General features: G+C 42.6%; 2 protein-coding genes across 2 annotated transcripts in view; one reads left to right on the top strand and one right to left on the bottom strand.

Annotated features, from left to right (window-relative positions):
• LOC134527769 (neuronal acetylcholine receptor subunit alpha-10-like) overlaps positions 1-15,367 on the top strand; it is a 93,721-nt gene extending 78,354 nt beyond the window's left edge. The window contains exons 8-9 of the mRNA XM_063360701.1: positions 10,060-10,235; positions 12,415-15,367. Coding sequence (XP_063216771.1) covers positions 10,060-10,235; positions 12,415-12,570 — 332 coding nt within the window. The 3' untranslated portion in view covers positions 12,571-15,367. The remainder of the gene's footprint in view (positions 1-10,059; positions 10,236-12,414) is intronic.
• Positions 15,368-19,036: 3,669 nt separating this feature from the next.
• Positions 19,037-20,661, bottom strand: part of LOC134527768 (actin-related protein 10) — a 57,824-nt gene continuing 56,199 nt past the window's right edge. The window contains exon 8 of the mRNA XM_063360700.1: positions 19,037-19,496. Within this exon, the coding sequence (XP_063216770.1) occupies positions 19,369-19,496 (128 nt within the window). The 3' untranslated portion in view covers positions 19,037-19,368. The remainder of the gene's footprint in view (positions 19,497-20,661) is intronic.

The raw sequence follows: 20,661 nt of genomic DNA, 5'->3' as shown, positions 1-20,661 counted from the left end.
TCCCTGCAACAGAGCAGCCTTCCCGCTAGGAACATCGCCGAGTCTCGAACACGAGAACCCGGGCGACGGCAATATATATACGTCGTACTTCCTGCGGCGATGAAGCCCGGTCCCCACCCCGTCAGCACCGAATCCCACTGGAGGACCGCACCCCTCGCGCGGCCCGCATGGAGGAAGTTTGCGATGCTGCCGCGAAGCAGCAGCCAACAGAACGCGGCCTAGGGCGGACACTCTGTCCCGTGGTAAAGAACATAACGGTGTGTCTTGATAAGGATGACAACATTCGCGATTGCGCTTGACAGCGCATGTTAACGGCGACAGACTATAATTGTGTGTGGTGACATCCACCCTAGTGTTCCAGCTGCCACAACAAGCAACAGGTAATTTTCTAGGAGAAGAATCATATTTACTGTGTAAGAACAGTGTGCCTGAACCAGCTTTATTTGGGAGCTCTTGTAAACCCGTAAAGTTGTTTCCTTGTCCAAGGTTTTTTAAATTAATAATCGCCGCGAGTCCAGTGATCCATGCTGGGGCTAACGACCCACGCAATCACAACGGCTAGCCAGGCACACTCTTATAAAGAAAAGAACTAAATAATCTCCGCCAGCAATTACTGGGCTCATCTCGGGTCCCGAACCCGAGACCTCGGGTTACGACAAATAGCACCCCTGCGTGTGGCAAAAATGCAATAACCTAATCAAGCAAATTGACGGAAATTAAATGCAAAACGGCCAAGAAAAAAACGGCCATTTTAGACACGCTAGGGAATCGTGGCCAGACTAAGCGGCGACGGAGTGAGGCGACAAAGGACTCCCTCCCCTCTCCCAAACGTGGATCCTCTCGTTTTCTCATTCGTTGTTTTTCCTAAACTAACTAATACCTAAGTGTATTTGGCAGGGGTCTGGGTAGGGAAGACTCTAAGTGTGTCTCAGGCTGAAGCCTATACGCTCTAAGCATGCAGGTTATGAACCATGCAGGAGAGGAAGCATGCAGCTATGAGGGGATTGGCCAGCCATGGCAACGTTTTAGCCATGACTAACTCCCCTCACTGACTATTCTAGGTTAAAAACTAGATAAGTTGAGCCCAGGTAAAATCTGCATAGACACAGGGAAAACCCTGGGCAGTGACATGCGGGATGCAAAATTTCATGCATTAATTACAAGCAGGTTGGTTACAGGAAACAGAAGGATGGTTCTGGAAGAAGAGTTGGACAGAGTATAAAGACTACTATATAAATGGGCGGGAGCTTGGACATTTTGTCCACATTTGGTTTGGTGGCACTGGTTGTTTCGGGGGTGACATTTGTCGTTTCTCACCAGGCTGCCAGCCAGCCTAAACTAAGTTAAGAAGGGTAAAAATTCGTGTATGCTGTTGAATTTAAACAAAATGTAAAGAAACATTAAATTAACATAAAAATAAACATTTTAAAATATGTTTAGTTTGGTAGCTTTAATTTAATCGTGCTTTTTTGCAAGCTGGTGCATCGAGCCTGCACTCAGGAGTGGACAGAGCCTCAGGTTGACCAAAGTCGGTTAGGGAAATTATCCAGTCCTTCATCGCGAGGCCCTAGCCTCAGCATCTACGCATTCGTAGGCTACATAGTGTGTATAAGTGTACTGTCACGAGCTGGTGCATCGGACCTACACTCGGGAGTGGACAGAGTCTCAGGTTGACCAAAGTCGGTTAGGAAAATTATCCAGTCCTTCATCGCGAGGCCCTAGCCTCAGCATCTACGCAAGCGTAGGCTACGGTTGTGTGAAAAATATTAGGGACACTGGTGGTGAGGGGGGGCTTAAATTAAATATAATTAAGTTTAATAGAAATATAACTTAAACTAAATTAACTGCCAGCATACATGTGTGTGGTGCACATGTCATTTTGTGGTACAATTGGACACACTGTTTTTTTTTGTGAGAAGCACATAGGCAGATTTGTTTCCGCCAGTCCGCAACTATTCTTTTGCGGACTGGCGTGGGTATAGTGCATGTGCACGCTCTCAAGGCTAGCATGCGGAGGGGGAACTAGTTTTGTAGGAGTTGGGTCGCGCGCCGCGCGCTGCATTTGGCCTGCAGACTGCTCAGCCAACCACGTGGCACTACGGCAGCCGGTGTGCCAGGAGTGACTTCGGGCGTTTTTACTTCTGTTCCACGTCCTGGTCATAGTTGCTGAGAGAGGAAATGTGAGGATTTAGACTATTTACGTATTTATCGTAAAAAGTCTGAGTAGTTTCGATGTAGAAGTCTTGCAAAGTTTCCGACCTGGTTTCACGATGCAATGCTTCAACAGGGCAGCACACTGGGGCGTCTGTAGCGATTCGAATACATCTATTCTGAATTCGCTGTAGTTTTAGCAGATGTGTCTTGGCTGCAGTGGCCTAGACTGGGGCTGCATACATGATCATTGGTCGTATGAGGGCTTTGTAGAGCAGTAGGCCAGTTTTAACTCTACTGCCGCATCGCTTACTCATAACTGAGTACAAGGAGCACAGTATAGTCTGAGCTTGTGCCCGTGTGATGTCTATGTGGTGGTGCCATGTTAATTTCATGTCCATGTGAACTCCTAGGTATTTAACCACATCTTTGAGTGGAATGTGTTCGTTAAACAAACTCAGTTGCGGCCTGCGGTCTGCAGGCGGGAGGTGTTTACAAGTGAACACAATAGCTTCTGACATTATTGTGTTCACTTCAATGCGCCACATCGTGCACCACTGTTCTATCTCAGTGAGCGCAACTTGCAGCCTGGTAGTGGCCAGCTGTAGGTTATGCGATCTGCTATATAGGACAGTATCGTCCACATAGCAGCCTAACTTGACGAGTCGATGTGCGGAACGTGGCATGTCTCGCACATATACATTGAAGAGAACAGGGCCTAGAATGCTGCCCTGCAGCACTCCTGCTCTAATCTGCTTTAGGTCTGACGTTGCCCCTCAGTGAACACTCTGAAGGTTCTGCCTGCTAGGTAGGATGTGAATAGCTTGACATAGCAGTCAGGGAAATCAGCTTGGTATAGTTTATAGAGAAGCCCTGCATGAAACACTCTGTCTAAGGCTTTCTCTACATCTAGGAACGTCGCGACAACATAGTCTCGTACGATAAAGGCACTAGTGATCTCTTCAGTGAGACGCACTAGCGGTGAACCGTCGAATGAGCGCCGCGAAAGCAGAATTGCTCATTTGGCAGCTAGTTGTTTTCGTGTATGTGGCAATTTAGTCAATGCAATATTCTCATTATCCGCTGTTTCGCAACCCCCCCCCCCCTTACCACCTCCTTCACTCATCCCCTCCCTATTAAACACGCTTTCTGTCTCTTCTTCGTTTCAGCATGCACCCCCCTTCTACCTAAGTACACGCACTTCCTCTCTCCGCCGCTTCGGAATCCTCTCCCCCCCCCCCCGCCAAGGTCAATTCCTACACTCCTTCTCGCATCACCGTCCTCCCCACCCCTCCCGCAACCGACCGCTCACGCGGCCGCGACTCGGCGAGTGAACAGCTGCGCGACATCAGCGATGCAGCTGCGCGCAACCTAATCCACCTCGTAAACATACATAATGCTGCCAAGTAAGATACCTTCGGTGTGTCCGCAATGCCTCAGACCACAAAATGTCGATATACTGACGGGCCCCTCACAGAGTCAGAACACATACACATGCCCACCAAAGTCAAGCCTCGTGCAAGGTAATGGCGAACCAGTAACACAACAATGGGAAATTAACTGGGATGACATCTGGAGAGTCAGTCCAGTCAGTGTGAAACTCGACTGGCGCACTGCGGGTTACCACAGGACGAGTGGATGGAGAGGACCAGCGAACACCTACGTGGTACCGCCTGGAACTGGTGGAACCTGTGGGGAAGGTTCAACATCACGTGGCAGGAGTTCAAAGAGACGTTCAAGCGCTGGTTCAACACCAGAGCACCTATAGTACAGTGTGCGTCACAGTTTTACGGCACCACACAGAGATGGATAACCGGTCGAGAAATTCATTGCGAGCAAACTGCAACTGTTCCGACGAATTTAATCGAATATTGATCCCATCCATGCACTACCCACAGTCACCATGTTACTACGGGATGAGTTACAGCCCTTCCTATGAGTCAGCCGCACACCGACAGTAGAGGACTATGTCGAGCAGGCGGTAGCGACTAAACGCAACCTTCAAAAGGTCTGGTGCCGACAACCACCGGAAGCACACAGGGGAGACCAGGGACCACCCAGCAGCTGGAGACAACCCGCCCTGCAAGCCCCGCCATCTTTCCAACCACGATGCACCCGGGCAATTCATGAGGTGCCACTGCCACCAGTGGCCCAACGCGTGTCAGGGTTCCCACCACCAGGGACAGCATACTTCAACCACCCCCCTCCCTGCCGTCAAGGTTGCCTTCAAGGTACACGCCACTGGCATAGCGAATGCCCGCAGATGCCAGCCTACCCACAGGCTGGAACCATGCAACCACCACAAAAGCAACCACAACAACCGCCTTCGGGAAACGGGTCGCAGGGGAGGCGGGAGTAGAACCCCTCTTCCCAGTGCCAACAGGAAGTTACCAGCCACCGATATTGGGACAGATCGGTCGAACCACGGACAATTTACTCCGCATCCCAGTGGAAGTGAACAACCGACCCAAAACTGCCCTGGTTGACACGGGAGTGAGCCACATGTTCGTCCACCCCTCCCTGGTGCCATCCGGAGTGCTATGCCCGCACTGTGGCGAGCTTCTCCTGGCCACCACCACCCATGCCGGCCAGATGATCGGATACGCGGATGTCAAGGTGAGCCTGCGGGAATTAGTTACTCATGTCACTGCCGTGGTTGTAAAGGAATTACATGAGGAGCTCGTGTTAGGACAACCGTGGTTGGTGGAGCACGACACAGTGCTGGAGATGGGAGCCACCCACATGCATGTTGGCATGACAGAATGACTCACAGTGTACGCCATTGGACGAGTGCCCGCACCAACTGGCGAATTATTGACTTTGACCGACCTCTGGCACAATGTTCCCCATAGTTCCAAAACCAGGTAAACAGGGCCCTTCGCGAGCGCTGGGACATGTTCGCCGTGGCCGGCCCAAACAGGCACACTATAGTGGCCAAACACTCTATCCCTACCACCACAGACCAACCAGTGTACGGCCCGCCATGTGGGTATGGTTTTCGCGAACAGCGAGTAATCCGTGAACAAGTCACAGAAATGCTGCAGAATGGCATCAAAGAGCCCTCGAATAGTCACTACAATGCCAGTATAGTACTCGCCTCAAAAAAGGACAGGTCCCTCCGGTTCTGTGCTGATTTCCGGCCACTGAATGCGGTAACCATCAGTTCCCCACCCCTGCATTTTAGTGTCGAGGCGGCCGTAGCAGGGCTGGGTAGGGCACGAGTGTTTAGCACCCTGGACCTGAAGTCCGATTACTGGCAGGTGCCAATAAGACGGGAGGATAGGGAAAAGACAGCGTTCACCATGCCTGATGGCAGGCGCTTCCAGTTCCGAGCGATGCCATTTGGTCTGAAGTGCAGCCCGGCCACCTTACAGGCCATGATGAACAGGGTCCTAGAAGGCTACATAGGGCAGTTTACGATAGCCTACCTCGATGATGTGATCGTTTTTTGGAAACGTGGGAGGACCACCACCGTCAACTGGCCCTAGTAAAGGAGCAATTGGCCACCCACCATCTAACAGCGAACCCTGCTAAGTGCCACATCGGGGCTGGTGAGGTAGACTTTCTCGGTCACACCATCAGCGAGAGTGGGAACCGTCCCCAATTAAGCCACCTGCAGAAGATCGCAGAAGCCAAAGCTCCCCGTACACGAAAACAACTGCAAAGATTCATAGGCTTAATAAACTAGCTGCGCAGCTATATCCCAGACTTTTCTCAAACCATCTCGCCCTTCACAGACTTGCTCTTGCCTCAAGCACGCTACCACTGGGACCCTTTGGCGCAACGGGCATTCAATCAAGTTAAACTTACTTCACCCATTGACAATCATTGACCCGGGTGGATCCCAAGTGCCCCCCTTTGCTTACAAACAGATGCGAGCGCACTGGGAGTGGGTGCAGTGCTATTCCACAGGGATGCGCAAGGAGAGAGACAAGTGAACGACTATGCCAGCGGCAAATTCGGACCAGCCGAGAGACGATACCACAGTAATAAACAAAAGTGCTTAGCAGTAGTCTGGGCAGTGAATGAAGTAACGGCCCCACCTCGAAGGCAGACAATTCACCCTCCGAACAGACAATCGGTGTTTGACTTGGCTACATACCATGCAGGGACGAAAAGGCAAATTGATTCGCTGGGCATTGCTCCTTCAGTCATTCGACTTTTGAGTCGAGCACGTACCGGGGTCAGAAAATCAATTGCCCGATCTGCTGTCACGTGAGCCGGATGCTCAAGACGAGGCACTCGACACAGAGGAATGGGAGAACATCCTACCCCCCCCCCTCCGCCCCCCCCCCACCAGGCACACGCACCTGGCCCGGCCCAGGATGCGCTCGCATCACCACGGGCATAGGCGAAGCTAACACGCCCCCGAACACGGTAGCCAGCGTGGACCGCCGCGTGCTCGAGGCGCAACAGCTGTCTCCCGATGCCGTGATACGCCGAGGCCAGGCGGAGGGCGAGGGGTGTGCGACGTGACAGAATCGGGATAGGAAACTTATTAACAAGCCACCCAGGGAAGCGACCGGCTGGAAGACCTATGTGCCCCCTGAGGCCCTCGAAGCAGTGCTACGCTTCTATCACGACCACGATCTCACGGGACACCCGGGTACCAATCAGACCCGTAAAGCAGTCAGTCAACACTACCACTGGCCAGGGGTGCCCCGGGATGTCCGCGAGTACGTCCGGGAGTGATAAACCTGCCAGCTGTGCAAAGCCCGACGTGAAGATGGTTTGCAACAGCAACAACCCCACCAACCAACAAACCCGTTCCAGACCATAGCTCTCTACATCATGGGGCCATACCCGCATTCACCATGGGGCAAGCGCTTCCTGGTAGTTGTAACAGACATGTTTACCAGGTGGACGGAAGCTTACCCCTGTGGAAACGCGCAAGCGTCGACCATCATAGACATCCTAATCCGCGAGTTTCTGCCTTGGTGGGGCTACCCAGAATCCGCCCTCACGGACAATGGTAGCCAGTTCCTGGTAGCTCAATTGAAGGATTCGTGTAGGACGATGCACATCGCCCACCACATCCGCCTACCCCCAAGGGCGAACCCCACCGAGTGCAGGAACCAGGAGCTGAAGGTACAGCTGCGGCTACGACTCGGTGACGACCACACCCAGTGGGACCGTCATGTTGCAGATGCACTATTATGTATCCGGATTCGCATGAACGCCGCCACTGGAATGACCCCGGCGGAAATGGTCCAGGGCCGTATTCTCCCACTGCCTGGCGAGTGGGCTACCCACTCAGGAGAAGGGACAGAGGAGCGCAACCAGCGGCGTGAAAGCGAACACACGGTCGCATGACAGCAACAAACCAGTTACGCACAGGAGATAACCCCCAAACCACACGAACTCAGTACTCATTACAAGGCGACAGTCGCGTGTTCGCGCGAGTCCACCCCTTGTCAGCAGCTCCGTGCAATTACTGCGCCGGACTCGCGCCACAATGGGGTGGCCCATATATGGTCCAACGTCGTCTGGGGGCCACTTCCTACCTGGTGAACCTGGGGGGCCGACGAATCCTTAAGATACACCGGGATGACCTACGGCTAACAGCACTACCGGTGGAGCGTCCTCCAGACGAAAAAGGGGACAGTGACATCGCTGAAGAGCCAATACCCGATGACGACATACCAGCCACGGAGATCGCGAAGCAAGGAGAGGTAAGGATCGGGGAAGACCCCCCGCCAAGATGGGAGGAAGACAAGAGTCCCGATAACTGAAATGGTGACAGGGAAACTCCAGGAAAAGGATGATCAACCACCTGTAACGGTCCCCTGTGTAACGTAACCGGACGAACCAGAAGCCAAACCGATTCTAACACTAACCCGAGAAGGATGGGGTCACCAGGCGACACTCGCAGACGCAACTTTCTGTGTCCGAGTGGACGAGCCAGATGAGCAGGAGGTAGGTAGGCCCAAGCGAAAACGCCGCTGCCCGATTCGACTGCTCCGCGGTAAAGAACATAACAGTGTGTCTTGTTAAGGATGACAACATTCGCGATTGCGCTTGACAGCGCACGTTAACGGCGACAGACTATATTTGTGTGTGGTGACATCCACCCTAGTGTTCCAGCTGCCACAACAAGCAACAGGTAATTTTCTAGAAGAAGAATCATATTTACCGTGTAAGAACAGTGTGCCTGAACCTATTTAATTTGGGTGCTCTTGTAAACCCGTAAAGTTGTTTCCTTGCCCAAGGTTCATAAATTAATAATCTCCGCGAGTCCAGTGATCCACGCTGGGGTCGACGACCCACGCAATCACAGCGGCTAGCCTGGCGCTCTCTCATAAAGAAAAGAACTAAATAATCTCCGCTAGCAATCACTGGGCTCATCCCAGGTCCTGAACCCGAGACCTTGGGTGACGGAAATATATATACAATATATATATTTTTTTTTTTTAATTTCTGTAACCACCACTTGTGAACACAGATGTGAGGATTATCTGTGAAACTCCTAGCTCTTCCATTTATGTCACTCTACGTGACCAATCAAAGCTGAGTAATTGTTCGTAGTGATCCATATTTGTTCAGGTTTTAAATTATTTAAAAAATTTGTACACTATCAGCTTTCTATCATTATATTGGGGTTGATTTTTTGTATGTAAATATTTTTCGATTAATATAATTATTCGTAACTGTGATATTCAATATTTTAATAGCTTCAATAACACTCATTGACCTTAAAACTTAAGAAGTCTCCACATTTTGTACTGCATAACTACGTTGCAAATAAACTTTAATTTTAACATACACAGGTAACACTGTCAAATTTGTGTTGTCAACAAAATTCTGTGCACTGTGGAATGAGTCTTAAGATGGTTTATAAACACAAGATCGTAACACGTAACAAACTCAAGTAAAGCACGGTAGTTAATAGAACACACCAGCCACAAGAAGACATCACCAATCCATCTTCAAACTGGAAAAAAAAACTTACACACACACACTGGGCTTCAAAATCTAATTAATTTTTTCCCCTGAAAAGTTAAAATCTTTATAGCATGATTTAAAGTGCAATTTGCTTTCACTTTGCAATAGTTTATTAAGTTAAATGGTGATGTACATGATAAAAAACTTGTATGCATCTTGAAAAGTTTCGTAAGATAGAATAGTAGGTGAAACACATGAAGTTTAAATTTGATAGATCCTTGCATTACTCTTTTTTGTTTTGCGTACTTTATAAATGGGTATGTGAAAATGTCTTTATTCAACTTCTTCTGCCTTGTATTTATGCGTTCTTGCTTAGTTTGGAAATCCATCCAGCCTTACTCAGTTAACCATGATTACCTACATTTTGTACCAAGAAATTGTCTGGTTAGCAGTGTTCCACAAATTAAAACTTAACAATGTAAATCAGACCTATCAGATCAAACTATTTTAGTGAGGATAAAATGAAACGATTGGTGCCATCACCACACTTTTGCAGAGTTAGTTGTGCTCGCATCATTGTGCAACTATAAAAAAAGTTGTACTTGCTTTGCATATTTTTTCAATCAGTGACAAGAAGAAAAGCAAAAGAATGGAAGACGATGGGTGAAGAACAGTGTTCCACAAATATCGGCACTTCATAAGTTTGAAGTTGACATCATTTTCTGGTCGTAGCTCACCAACATTGCATGTTCTCCACAAACACGTAATTATATCGGGAGTCTGGGCCGACACGTGTAGTTGGCAACCACACTATCCTCTCCTAGACCAGAGAAGGGTGAAGTGGCTCGGTGGTGTGGATCGCCCATCCTACCGCCAGTCAGTCAGACCCAACGGGATGGGACTGACGACGATCCTTAACATTGCTGAACCCTCTAGTGACTTGCGGTTGCACTGTGCAGGGGGTTTTAATGTTTACCCGTGACTTCCTTACAGACAACACAGTACGTATTAATTTTTTTCTTCCAGTTCGGTTCTACCTCGATTCCCTCGTGCTGGCCATTCTGACGACGGTGACCTCAGTGGTAACATATGCACTGACGACGAGGAAAAGTGCTCTGCCAACGTACTTGGCACGGTGCACACAAAGCTTCGCAGGCAACATTGTTGGAAAGTTTATTTTACCTGAAGAATTCAAATCAAAGGTGGGTTGAAAATATATGTTTCATGCTTTCATTTATTAATATTATTTATTTATCCATTCATTGATCTGTCAGATCCCATACAGCACAATGTGCCAAAATACATCAGTGGGAAAAGGAAGGTTATAAGTTTTAGTACATATGTTATGCAAGGGATGTCAGAATAAACTAGATGAGCATGGCCGGCGCGTCCATATAGGCGAACTAGGCAACCGCCTAGGGCGCCAAGTAGCTGGGGGTAGCGCAGCACGACACATAACAGCTCATATAATATGTTTAATGATTATTGAAACTAGATGAAAATGGATTTTTGTAACAGTTTGGAATGTTTATATTGATATAAGTACATAATTATTTAAAGTCCACGGTGACCTGCTTATGATTTGTAATAAGTAAAGAAGTAAAAATAAAACACAAGCCTGCTTACATTTGATTGTTGACAAAATCTTAGGCTTACGTGATGTATTTTGAGGCAAGGAAAATTTTTTTTGGGGTGTCCGGCCCGGGAGGGGGGGGGATTAAGGTTTTTCGCCTAGGGCGCCAATTTACCTTGTACCGGCCCTGTAGATGAGCACACATACGAGTGAATTTATTTCCAGAGCACAAATAGTTGCTGATCCGTGAACACCAGTTTCTGACTACGATGGCAACGAAAGCATATCAGTTCTGTCATTGAAGATGGACAATGAACACGATGTCAGCAATTTCGACACTGTGTAGATACTATACATGCAGTGTTGTTAAAAGTACTCGGAAAAAGTAATTGGGCTCAATTACAATTAATGTGGTGACAATGTAACTAATTACAAGTAAAAATTACTTTACATAAAAGTAATCAGTAAAATTACAATTACAATTACAATTACTTTCCACTACCATTTTATAACTGACTTACGATTCAATTTTTTTACACACTGTTACATTAATAAACATACATATATGTTCTGTTAAAAAAAATTATTTCATGTAATGATTAAATATATTATCTTTAATTAAATGAATAATATTTGAGGACAAACATGCTTGAATAACATCAAAAGACTTCATACAAGTAGCTACCTGTAATAAAAGTAACACTCTTTAAATTCTGGAATTGACCTTACAAAACAATTGCATTTTAAAGTTCTCATCAAATATATTCCCTCTCTTGATGGCAAAAACATCTTTACCAACAGTAAAAAGACGCTCAACGGGAGCACTTGACGGCAGTGATGTGTTAAATTTAAAAAATGCAGATTTTAGGATAGGGTAAAAGTTGGATACACTGCAAGTCATTAGCACTACAAGCGTAAAATTATAAACTTTACTAATACAAAAATGTATGTTCTTCTTGTTCTTAACTGTATTCATTATACGTTCCGAGAATAAAAGTAACGGCAAGTAAATATAAAGTATCGATTACCTTAATGTAACGATTACAATTAATGTTATGTATTCCGATTACAAGTACGAATTACATTTTTTTAATGTAATTCGTTACAAGTATAAATTACTTGAAAAGTAATCATTACAAGTAATCCGATTACTTGTAATTCGTTACTTAACAACACTGTATACATGGGTAGCACACACAAGCATTTTGTGAATGAAATTAAAGAAAATAATTTGGATGTGCTACTTAAATTACTGAAACTGTAAAGAGAGAAATTTATCAGGCAATAATTGTTGATAAAAGAAAGACAGTAAAAGAGGGATAGAGAGAAACAGTAAGAGAAAGAAAGGTGTGTATGCATACAAATGTCTACATGTGCACATCAGGCCATTGCCTACTAAAAGATATGTAGAAATGTTACTCTGTAAAACCTCAGCAAGCTTAGTTTTGGGTCCTACTGCATGGTTTGGAACAAACATCCCCATTAACTTCGACCTGCCTCCTTAGCTTGGTAATTATTTTCTCCCAATTTCTACAAATTTTCGTCTTGCATGTCCTCTCTACTGTACTTATAAGTTATAAATGTTTAATGCCTCTAATTATTAGATTTACAAACCCAAATAGTTACTATGTTAGTATTAAAGAATAACAAATTCAACCTGGATATTTGCAAATGTATAATATGACCATCACCAGCACTAGCTGCATTATTATGTACCCATATCTTTGGAACAACTGGTGAATATGCCAGTTTAGTATCATGGTAGCCATTCCTCGACATATTAACTGATGGTAGTCTTTATTTTACAGGAAGATGGTGCTGAAGAAGAGATAGATGAAGAGCAAACCCGCAGTAAAAGCAATACACCAATAGAATGGCGAATGTTGGCAACTATGGTGGACCGTATGGTGTTCGCCATGTACGTTTTTATAATTGTTATTCTTATGCACAGATTTATTGTGTAACTTGATGTGTACAAGTAAGCAAAGTATCACAGGGTGTCCCGCAACACTCAAAAAACAGAATTCCCTTACTTATTCAGATCTTTTATGATTTTTCACTCTCTCCTTATGTAGTAATAAAGTAAGACACAATGCACCCAGAGAAGGATGTTTTAACAGAGATGCTGGAAAAAAAAGACTTCCCTTGTATTTACATAATTCTATTGAAGACAAATATGTAGTGCGCACCATAGTGAATGGTGATCATTACCTTGAAAATGTTAGATTTTCACTTCCCAAATTATAGATGCAACATGCAATGTGGGTAAATACAGTAATATTTTATGTGTACAATATATTAACGAATCTAAATTTTTGCACAACATATAAAACTACCATAGTCACAACAAATAAAACTACCATAGTCACATCAAATTTAAGGATTCTTGAATGTGTGACCGAACTGTTAACATTTTAACATCAAAATGCCTGGAAGCCCGGTCCCAATCCTGTCAAATCTGCCACCCCCCGCAGGTGGAACGCACTCGCTCTCCACCCAAACCAGTAAATTCCCTCCCCCCTTTTGTGTTGATTAATTGTTTGCCAGTGTTCTGCGAGAGTATCAAGTGTCATAATCCCTTAGGATTTGTGAACATCCAGTGTAGTTATATGTGAATGCAACAATTCCCACAATGAGATAAACTTATTCAAGTCATTGATAAAAACAGAAATTAAGTTCCTTGGTCAAAATGGAAAATTCACTATGTTTTATTTCAAGTCAAGTGTGCCAGTTAATAATGGTAGTAGTAACGTTAACTTTTTTCAACCATTTTCTGGAACAATTTGGCACGAGAGAGACATCCCGACACCTGGAGTATGAGTACAACCACGACCTGGCGACCATAACCACAATATTCAGATGTGCATTATGATGGGCCTTAAACTTTTTAACTACTCCCACGTGACCCTGGGTCATGTACAGCAAGGCTTAACCCGGCCACTTTAACTTTGCCAAGAGGCCACACCGTGAAGTATTAATTTACTGTACTGGCTGCCTCCAGTCAAAACCACAACAAAGAGACTGCAGCTAGGGATTTTGTTTTTAATAGTAATTTGCAACAGCTTGGATTAAGCGCTTTACGTGTTCACACCAAACTACTGTATGTTTGTGCCTGAACAATAATGATTAAAGTGTCTTGCAAACTATCTTGTCATTGATGGTTTTGCATGCATATTCATGAAAGAATCAACCTACTTTATTGATAAGGAAACTGTGAATCAGTATAGCAGGCCGCTTTTACCATAGTAGATTCTTCACCCTACAACACTGGGGCCAATGATGCATGTCAACATTAAATTAGCCACTACCAGATAGCCTGATGCCACACAGACATTTCCAATTTGAAGTCAAATCCAGTAAAAAACACTGCCCACCCCCAGCATCAAGCATATTACCTCAGGTGATAATAGTATTAATTTGCCAAGAAACTATGAAAAAAGTTGTTTTTTTGTACATCACACTTGAACACCATCACAGATGAAATTGAGCCTCTCACTTGCCAAAAAATAAATCTATGATCAAACACACTTGACTAGACGTCTGCAACAAAGACTGAACTCTAATACTATATGCATGAGCCATAAATGGATTGTTAGCAACACAGAATACGGCTGTGTCTATAATCATTTAAATTCCCTGATACTTCATTTTTCCAGAATTCAATTATTGCCTGAATATTCCAAGTTTCCTTGTTTTCCCAAGTGATTCTTTGATTCTAATGATTCATTATGTGTTTTATCAACTGTAATGAGAATCGAGCGGCCTCTTTTATGACAATCGCTTTGATGTCGAGTGAAATGTGGAAACACGGGATTTATTTTCATGTGGACCTGTAAGATATTAAGTTTTTTATTCTTTCAACAATTAATAGGGCACAACACAGTGTTAAAATAAAGCATTAGTACTAAATATTTTGAAGTTATTTATTTAATTTACAATCTTATCAAAAAATAACTTAGGTAATTTCCTCAGCAGTCAAACGACACAAAATCTCGTAAGCCAACGATCCAGATTCAGGTTTTAGAACTGCAGTAAGAAACAACAGTGTCCGAATCTATGAAATGTCAATAATTTGATATCTGAAGTTTTAACTTTTTCCAATACATATGACTCACAGTTTGCTGTTGTCATATCACTCACCAACCACAAAGTTGACCCAAATCTATTTCTCAGCAATGAGAAACTGAAATATTTAATTTCTAAGGTAGAATTGTGATGGAAGCATCATTCAGCTGGAGAGTTTTTCAGGGCTTCACTATCAAATGCATTCTCTCACTGCTCTGTTCCCAATCGCCTTACCGCCTATTTGCACAGTGTTCAGCCCAGGCAACACCGGGTACTGCAGCGTGCGTGTGCATGTCTATATATAACAAAATTGGTTAAAATATTTTGAAGCTGCTTGGATATTGTACTTCATTTAAAGTTATTAGAATGACAGCAATATGGCACAGGTGGTGTCCTTCTCTGTAACTACCTGTCCTTTTTTAATACAGCATCGTGGAAGAAGTCCCACACCCTATTAATGAGTATTTTACTTGTTCTTTAAAAAGCTTTCTGTTTGAGAAGAATATTTCCTTTAAGTGTTGAGGAAGCTCATGTAGCTTTCTTTTTCTGCTGAGTAAGGCCATTTTGTCATTAAATTTACCAGTTGCATAAGTAAATGTTTTTTGTCTTGTATAATGCTCATGAATTTTATATGTACTAATATGTACTGAGTAGCACAGTGATAAAATAGTATATTAAACATAGTGCTCTGATGAATTATTGCCTAGCTTTATCTGTACCATCAATGCCCACTTTTTATGTGAACAGTACTGTATGGTAAAAAATTATTACAGATACTAGTGACACTACTCTTGTCTGTAGTTACTTTTTACCAGACATGTGCAGTCATGTAAAATTTTAAGTTACAGGGAGGGCTTTAAATGGAAACATGAAAATATTGAAAATATACTTCTTAATAGATATTTCAGATTAATACTTCACAAGAAATTTGCTGCCACTATATTTTTTAGTTTACCAAGTGACAGATTTTTTTTTAAAACAATTAAAATTATTGGTAAAACATAGTTATCATCGGAACCTGTATCTGAATCGGGTTTTTTCAGTCTTGCCGTATTGGGCCATCACTAATGTGACCCATAACTAGTTTTAATGGTCTGTTAAGATCTATTGTAGGTAAAGTATAATTTAGAATAGTGCGAACTGTTCGAAATTTCGAGTCGAGTCACATGTTGCAACTCAACTCGAGTAACAGGCCATTTGCCTAAAGGCGGTTTGCCTAAACATGAATTCATTACGGCGATTTTCCTAAAGTCATTTTGCCTAAAGACGTTTTGCCTAACGTCGAATTGCCTAACGTCGAATTGCCTAATGGCGATTTGCCTAGCGGCGATTTGCCTAACGTCGAATTGCCTAACTGTGAATTGCCTAACTGTGAATTGTCTAATGGTGTTTTGCCTAAAGGCATTTTGCCTAACCTAACCTGACAGCATTTTGCCTAACCGCAATATTCCTAACGGCGTTTTGCCTAACTCCTATTTGCCAACGGCGTTTTGCCTAACGGCGATTTTCCTAACTGTGATTTGCCTAATGGCGATTTGCCTAACTGCGTTTTGCCTAACTCCTATTTGGCCAACGGCATTTTGCCTAACGTTTTGCCTAAAATTAGGCAAAATGCCTTTAGGCAAAAACGACACATGCCCCTTGACTCGACTCGAACTTTAAAGTGTTCGAAAAAATTGAGTTTTTAGGTTATTGTTTTAATTCCATTTGAAATTACAATAGTATTTTTACGGTCAGAAGCATAATTGAAAAAGTATTAGGCTATTTTAAAACACGCATTTTAAAAGAACTACAGTCATTTTTGTTTACCAACACAATCTCATCACTCGTAATTTGAAAACACCCACCTGTACCAAGTACAAACAAAAGCAGTCGCGTTTCGCATCCGGAACGGCCTGTTTATAAACCAAAGACGGGTGTTAATGAACAGTGTTGATTAAAATCAGATTTATTTTTCGTGTGTACATTATCCCGTGACACGTTTCATAGTAATAAATAATATACCAGGACAAGCATTCCCGCTAACAGCTGCATGCCACCATGTTGTCTACTGTTCAACGAACGAGCATTTAGACTGTTGTTGCAGTCATTCGATATGAGAATCAATACTACAAGTATGAAAATAGGTCGATTTATTGCGATTTTGCTCAATTTGTCGTACCAGTGCCACGGATCACACAGTAACTCAATCTTTTGTTGAGGTTAATTTAGAAAGTTCTTATTTTCATTTTGTTTACACCGTGAACAGTGTGTATCAGAAATGAAAAAAGAATCCCGGTTCATTAAAACGTGGTGAAGTAAAGCATAAAGGTGCATTAATTTGGAAGTTTTTTTCCAAAACCCGAACAGATGAGGCAGAATGTAACACTTGCAAAATTACTCTGAAGGTGCCGTCGGGAAGTACAACTACGTTGATTCGGCATCTCAACAAACACCGACGACAGAAAAATCAGTATTCGGAAGAAAAACGAAAACAAATGAGCAAGCATCTGTAACGCCACCAAAAACACCCAGACAACAAACTTTAGATGGTGCATTTACCCATGTGAAAAAGGCAATAACATCGGCAATTGGGAGAATGATGGTTCTAGATTATCAGCCCTATTCCCTTGTGGAGGATAGGGGATTCCAGGAACTGGTTAATACCCTAGAACCAAGATACGAGATACCTTCACGAACAGTTTTTTCGAGACGTATTATTCCTGAGATGTACGAGAACTACAAGTTACAAATAAAAACAGAAATGGAATGGAAACTATGTTCAGCACAGTCACTGTCAATTACTACCGACATGTGAACTTTTCGAGCGAACGAGAGCTACATTTCTGTGACCTGTCATTAAATGACAGCAGATTTTATGATGAAACGTTATGATCTAGCTAATTCGTACTTTCCTGGCCAACATACAGGATCTGCAGTGCACCAGAAATTGAATTCCATTTAAGAAGAATGGGATTTGGGGCAGTGCACAGTACCCATTTATATAGTTACAGACAATGCACGAAACATAACTGTAGCATTATCTAAAACAAATTGGATTTCAATACCTTGCCTTGCACATAATGCAATTAGCAGTAAGTGATGCAAAGAAAACCACTCTAGGTTTTAGTGAATTGTGCCAAAAAGGTCGAGCCATTGTTCGGCATTATCGTCACAGTGTTCAAGCACGAGAGAAACTAGGCTATCTATATAAAACAATGGATAAACCTATGCACAAATTAATAGAAGATATCGAAACTGGCTGGAATAGCGAGTACCAGATGTTTGCTAGGCTACTTGAACATAGGGGCCTAATTTCTGCTGAATTAGCAGAGAGTGGAAAAAAAATTGATTGTTTCAACCAAGCTGAGTGGCATATGGTTAGTGATATGGTTGATGTTTTGCAGTCAATTGACCAAGCAACCACTGAACTGTGTGCTGATTCTTACCCAACCCTTTCCATGGTGATTCCTGTTGTAAGCAGCATACAAACATTGCTGGAAAATAACATAAAAACTAAAAGCAAAACAGGATGTGATTTGACTTTCACTAGAAACTTGCTGAAAGCTTTACGAGCTCTTTCCCAGATTATAGAATGTTGAAACCAAATATGGTGGCCATGGTATTGGATCCACGTTTCAAAGGTGTTCTACTCAGAGAAGATGAAATTAAACTTGCTATTAAATTCTTGGAGGAAGAAATCTGCAGGCAACAGGAATGTGATGCTAAATTAGGCCTACCTGCAGTTGACACTTTAGAACAGAGTGATGTAACAGTCACATTGTGGGGGGCTTTTGATCAGTTAGCAAAAGAAAATAATAAGCTTGCCAGCAAGGAACAATCAATGAAAGATCAGGTTACAACATATTTAAGTGAATCTGTCATAGCTAGGCATGAAGACCCTTGTGCATGGTGGAAAAACAACAGAAAGCAGTTCTATTGTCTTAAAAATTTGGCTCAACATTATCTTTCTGTACCTGCAACACAAGTAGCCAGTGAACGTTTGTTTTCCTGTGCAGGGAACACTGTCACTGTAATAAGGAGTAATCTGAGCCCAGAGCATGTGGAGCAACTAGTATTTCTCCATCATAATATGAAGCAATAGTAACTCCTATTTCTGTGTAATGTTAGAGGCCTATGTGTAATCAAATTGTGTTTGTGTAACCTGTTATCTAGTGTAAAAATAGTGTGCTTCAGAGAAACTTGATTATAAAAAAACTTTAAACATGACTGAAATATGAGAAATAGGTTAGTAGGTTCTTACATGGATATTTATTTAGCCTATGTATGTTGACAATAAGAATTTATAAACCAATTTTTTAGCAGAAATTTTTTACTGGTAGATTACCTCTAAACTCGAACTCGACTCGAATTCAAAAAGTGGTGTTCGCACATGCCTAGTATAATTATTTAATTATAATAGGTTTACATGTTGGACAAAGATACATAAGTTGCAAAGCCCACAACAACTGACAGTTTTTACATGGAGGCAGACTAAGTATAAATACAAAACTACTTATGACCTTCCAAAGAGGTTAAAAAACACGCAATCAGCTACAGAACACAAAATAAACATTACAAAACAAACATGTTCACAATACAATGATCATTAGAAAAAAATATTTTAATTACAAACAACATGTGAGTGTGAAATGTATGGAACAAAACATATATACAGTTCCAAGTGCGGCTGAACAGGATGAAGTTAGCCCCGGTGTTCACATGGTCTTCTCGTCGCGACAATTGTACTCGAGGCTCGTCCAATCAGGTACTTCGCTCTTCTTCAGGTAAACTTCCTTCGTGAGGGATCTCAGGTTCAGGATGTCAGTGCCCCCGAACAATGCACCTGGAAGAAAAAATAAAGGGCACTACAGTATTTCCTGGTCTACGTGCATCAAATGTTTTTAGTTCTAATCAAATTTGAATACTAATACATATAAAAAATTATTCTGAAGAACATTTATGAGCAGGAGAAATTATTTTATGACATAGCTTTTTTAGCTCAGCTGGGTGGAAAAGGAAAATTTCAAGTGGGAAATATATATTCCTGCTGTAAATGGGATGGGATCAGTAATTATTTGAGGTTACAAATTTCCAAAATTTCCGTACATCAAATCTAGTGATAGAATGAAAAATTTGCATTCAATTTTATGATAATTGTAAAATTAAAACACAAGCCTAGTTTGCAAAATAGTGTTGAAATTAGCTCATACTTACAATATTAACTCTAATTATTCACTCATTTTAATTATTTAAAACAGCCACATACAATTTCGCAATATTAAAAACACATTTACAGTGAATTTCCACTATAAAAGTCAATTTTATTTATGTTTATGTTTATTTTTATTCTTTTGTCAAAAAATCTATAGTGTCATAGATAAAATGCAGCAAGTAAGCTACTAATGTGTCAACATGGTGGTAGAGTAATCATAGACATTTTCGACCACCATGTTTACATTTTGTCCATAGCAAAACAGTTCCAGCATTTTTTAATGTAGTCACAGATAATTTTTTTTTATACCCGTATGAGATATGAAAATGACAAATTGTTTCTTGCACGTTTAATACGGAAAACAGTAGTACTTTCAATTGTAGAGGCAATTCATTCCGCTACCACTGTGCAACAGTAGTGTAATAAATGTTGGTTATTTGGTGTATGTTTCAAAAGCTGAATAATGAAGGGCTTGTTTACGTTAATGACTGTAAATTGTTTAACACCACCATTAATATTTAGTTAACTGCTGAAAATGGTGAGTTTACAATTGTGTGCATGTAGTGGTTTAGTTAAAGTGCAGCACTTTCTTTGAAAATATTTACTTAACAATATTGGTACGTGGAGATGTATGCTACGGCAATAAAATTGGGAAAAAAGGATTAAGTATTTACAGCATCAATCCAATGTTTTGGGAAAGATACGTTTCCTTTTTTTTTGCAAAACATCGGGATAGCTCCCAGCTCTATTTTTAAGTCATCTGTAAACCAAATTTGTGCATAGTTTTTTTAAATTA

Source organism: Bacillus rossius, chromosome 1 (assembly GCF_032445375.1).
Source record: "Bacillus rossius redtenbacheri isolate Brsri chromosome 1, Brsri_v3, whole genome shotgun sequence".
NCBI classification, from domain to species: domain Eukaryota; kingdom Metazoa; phylum Arthropoda; class Insecta; order Phasmatodea; family Bacillidae; genus Bacillus; species Bacillus rossius.
This window is presented reverse-complemented; position numbering and strand designations above follow the sequence as displayed.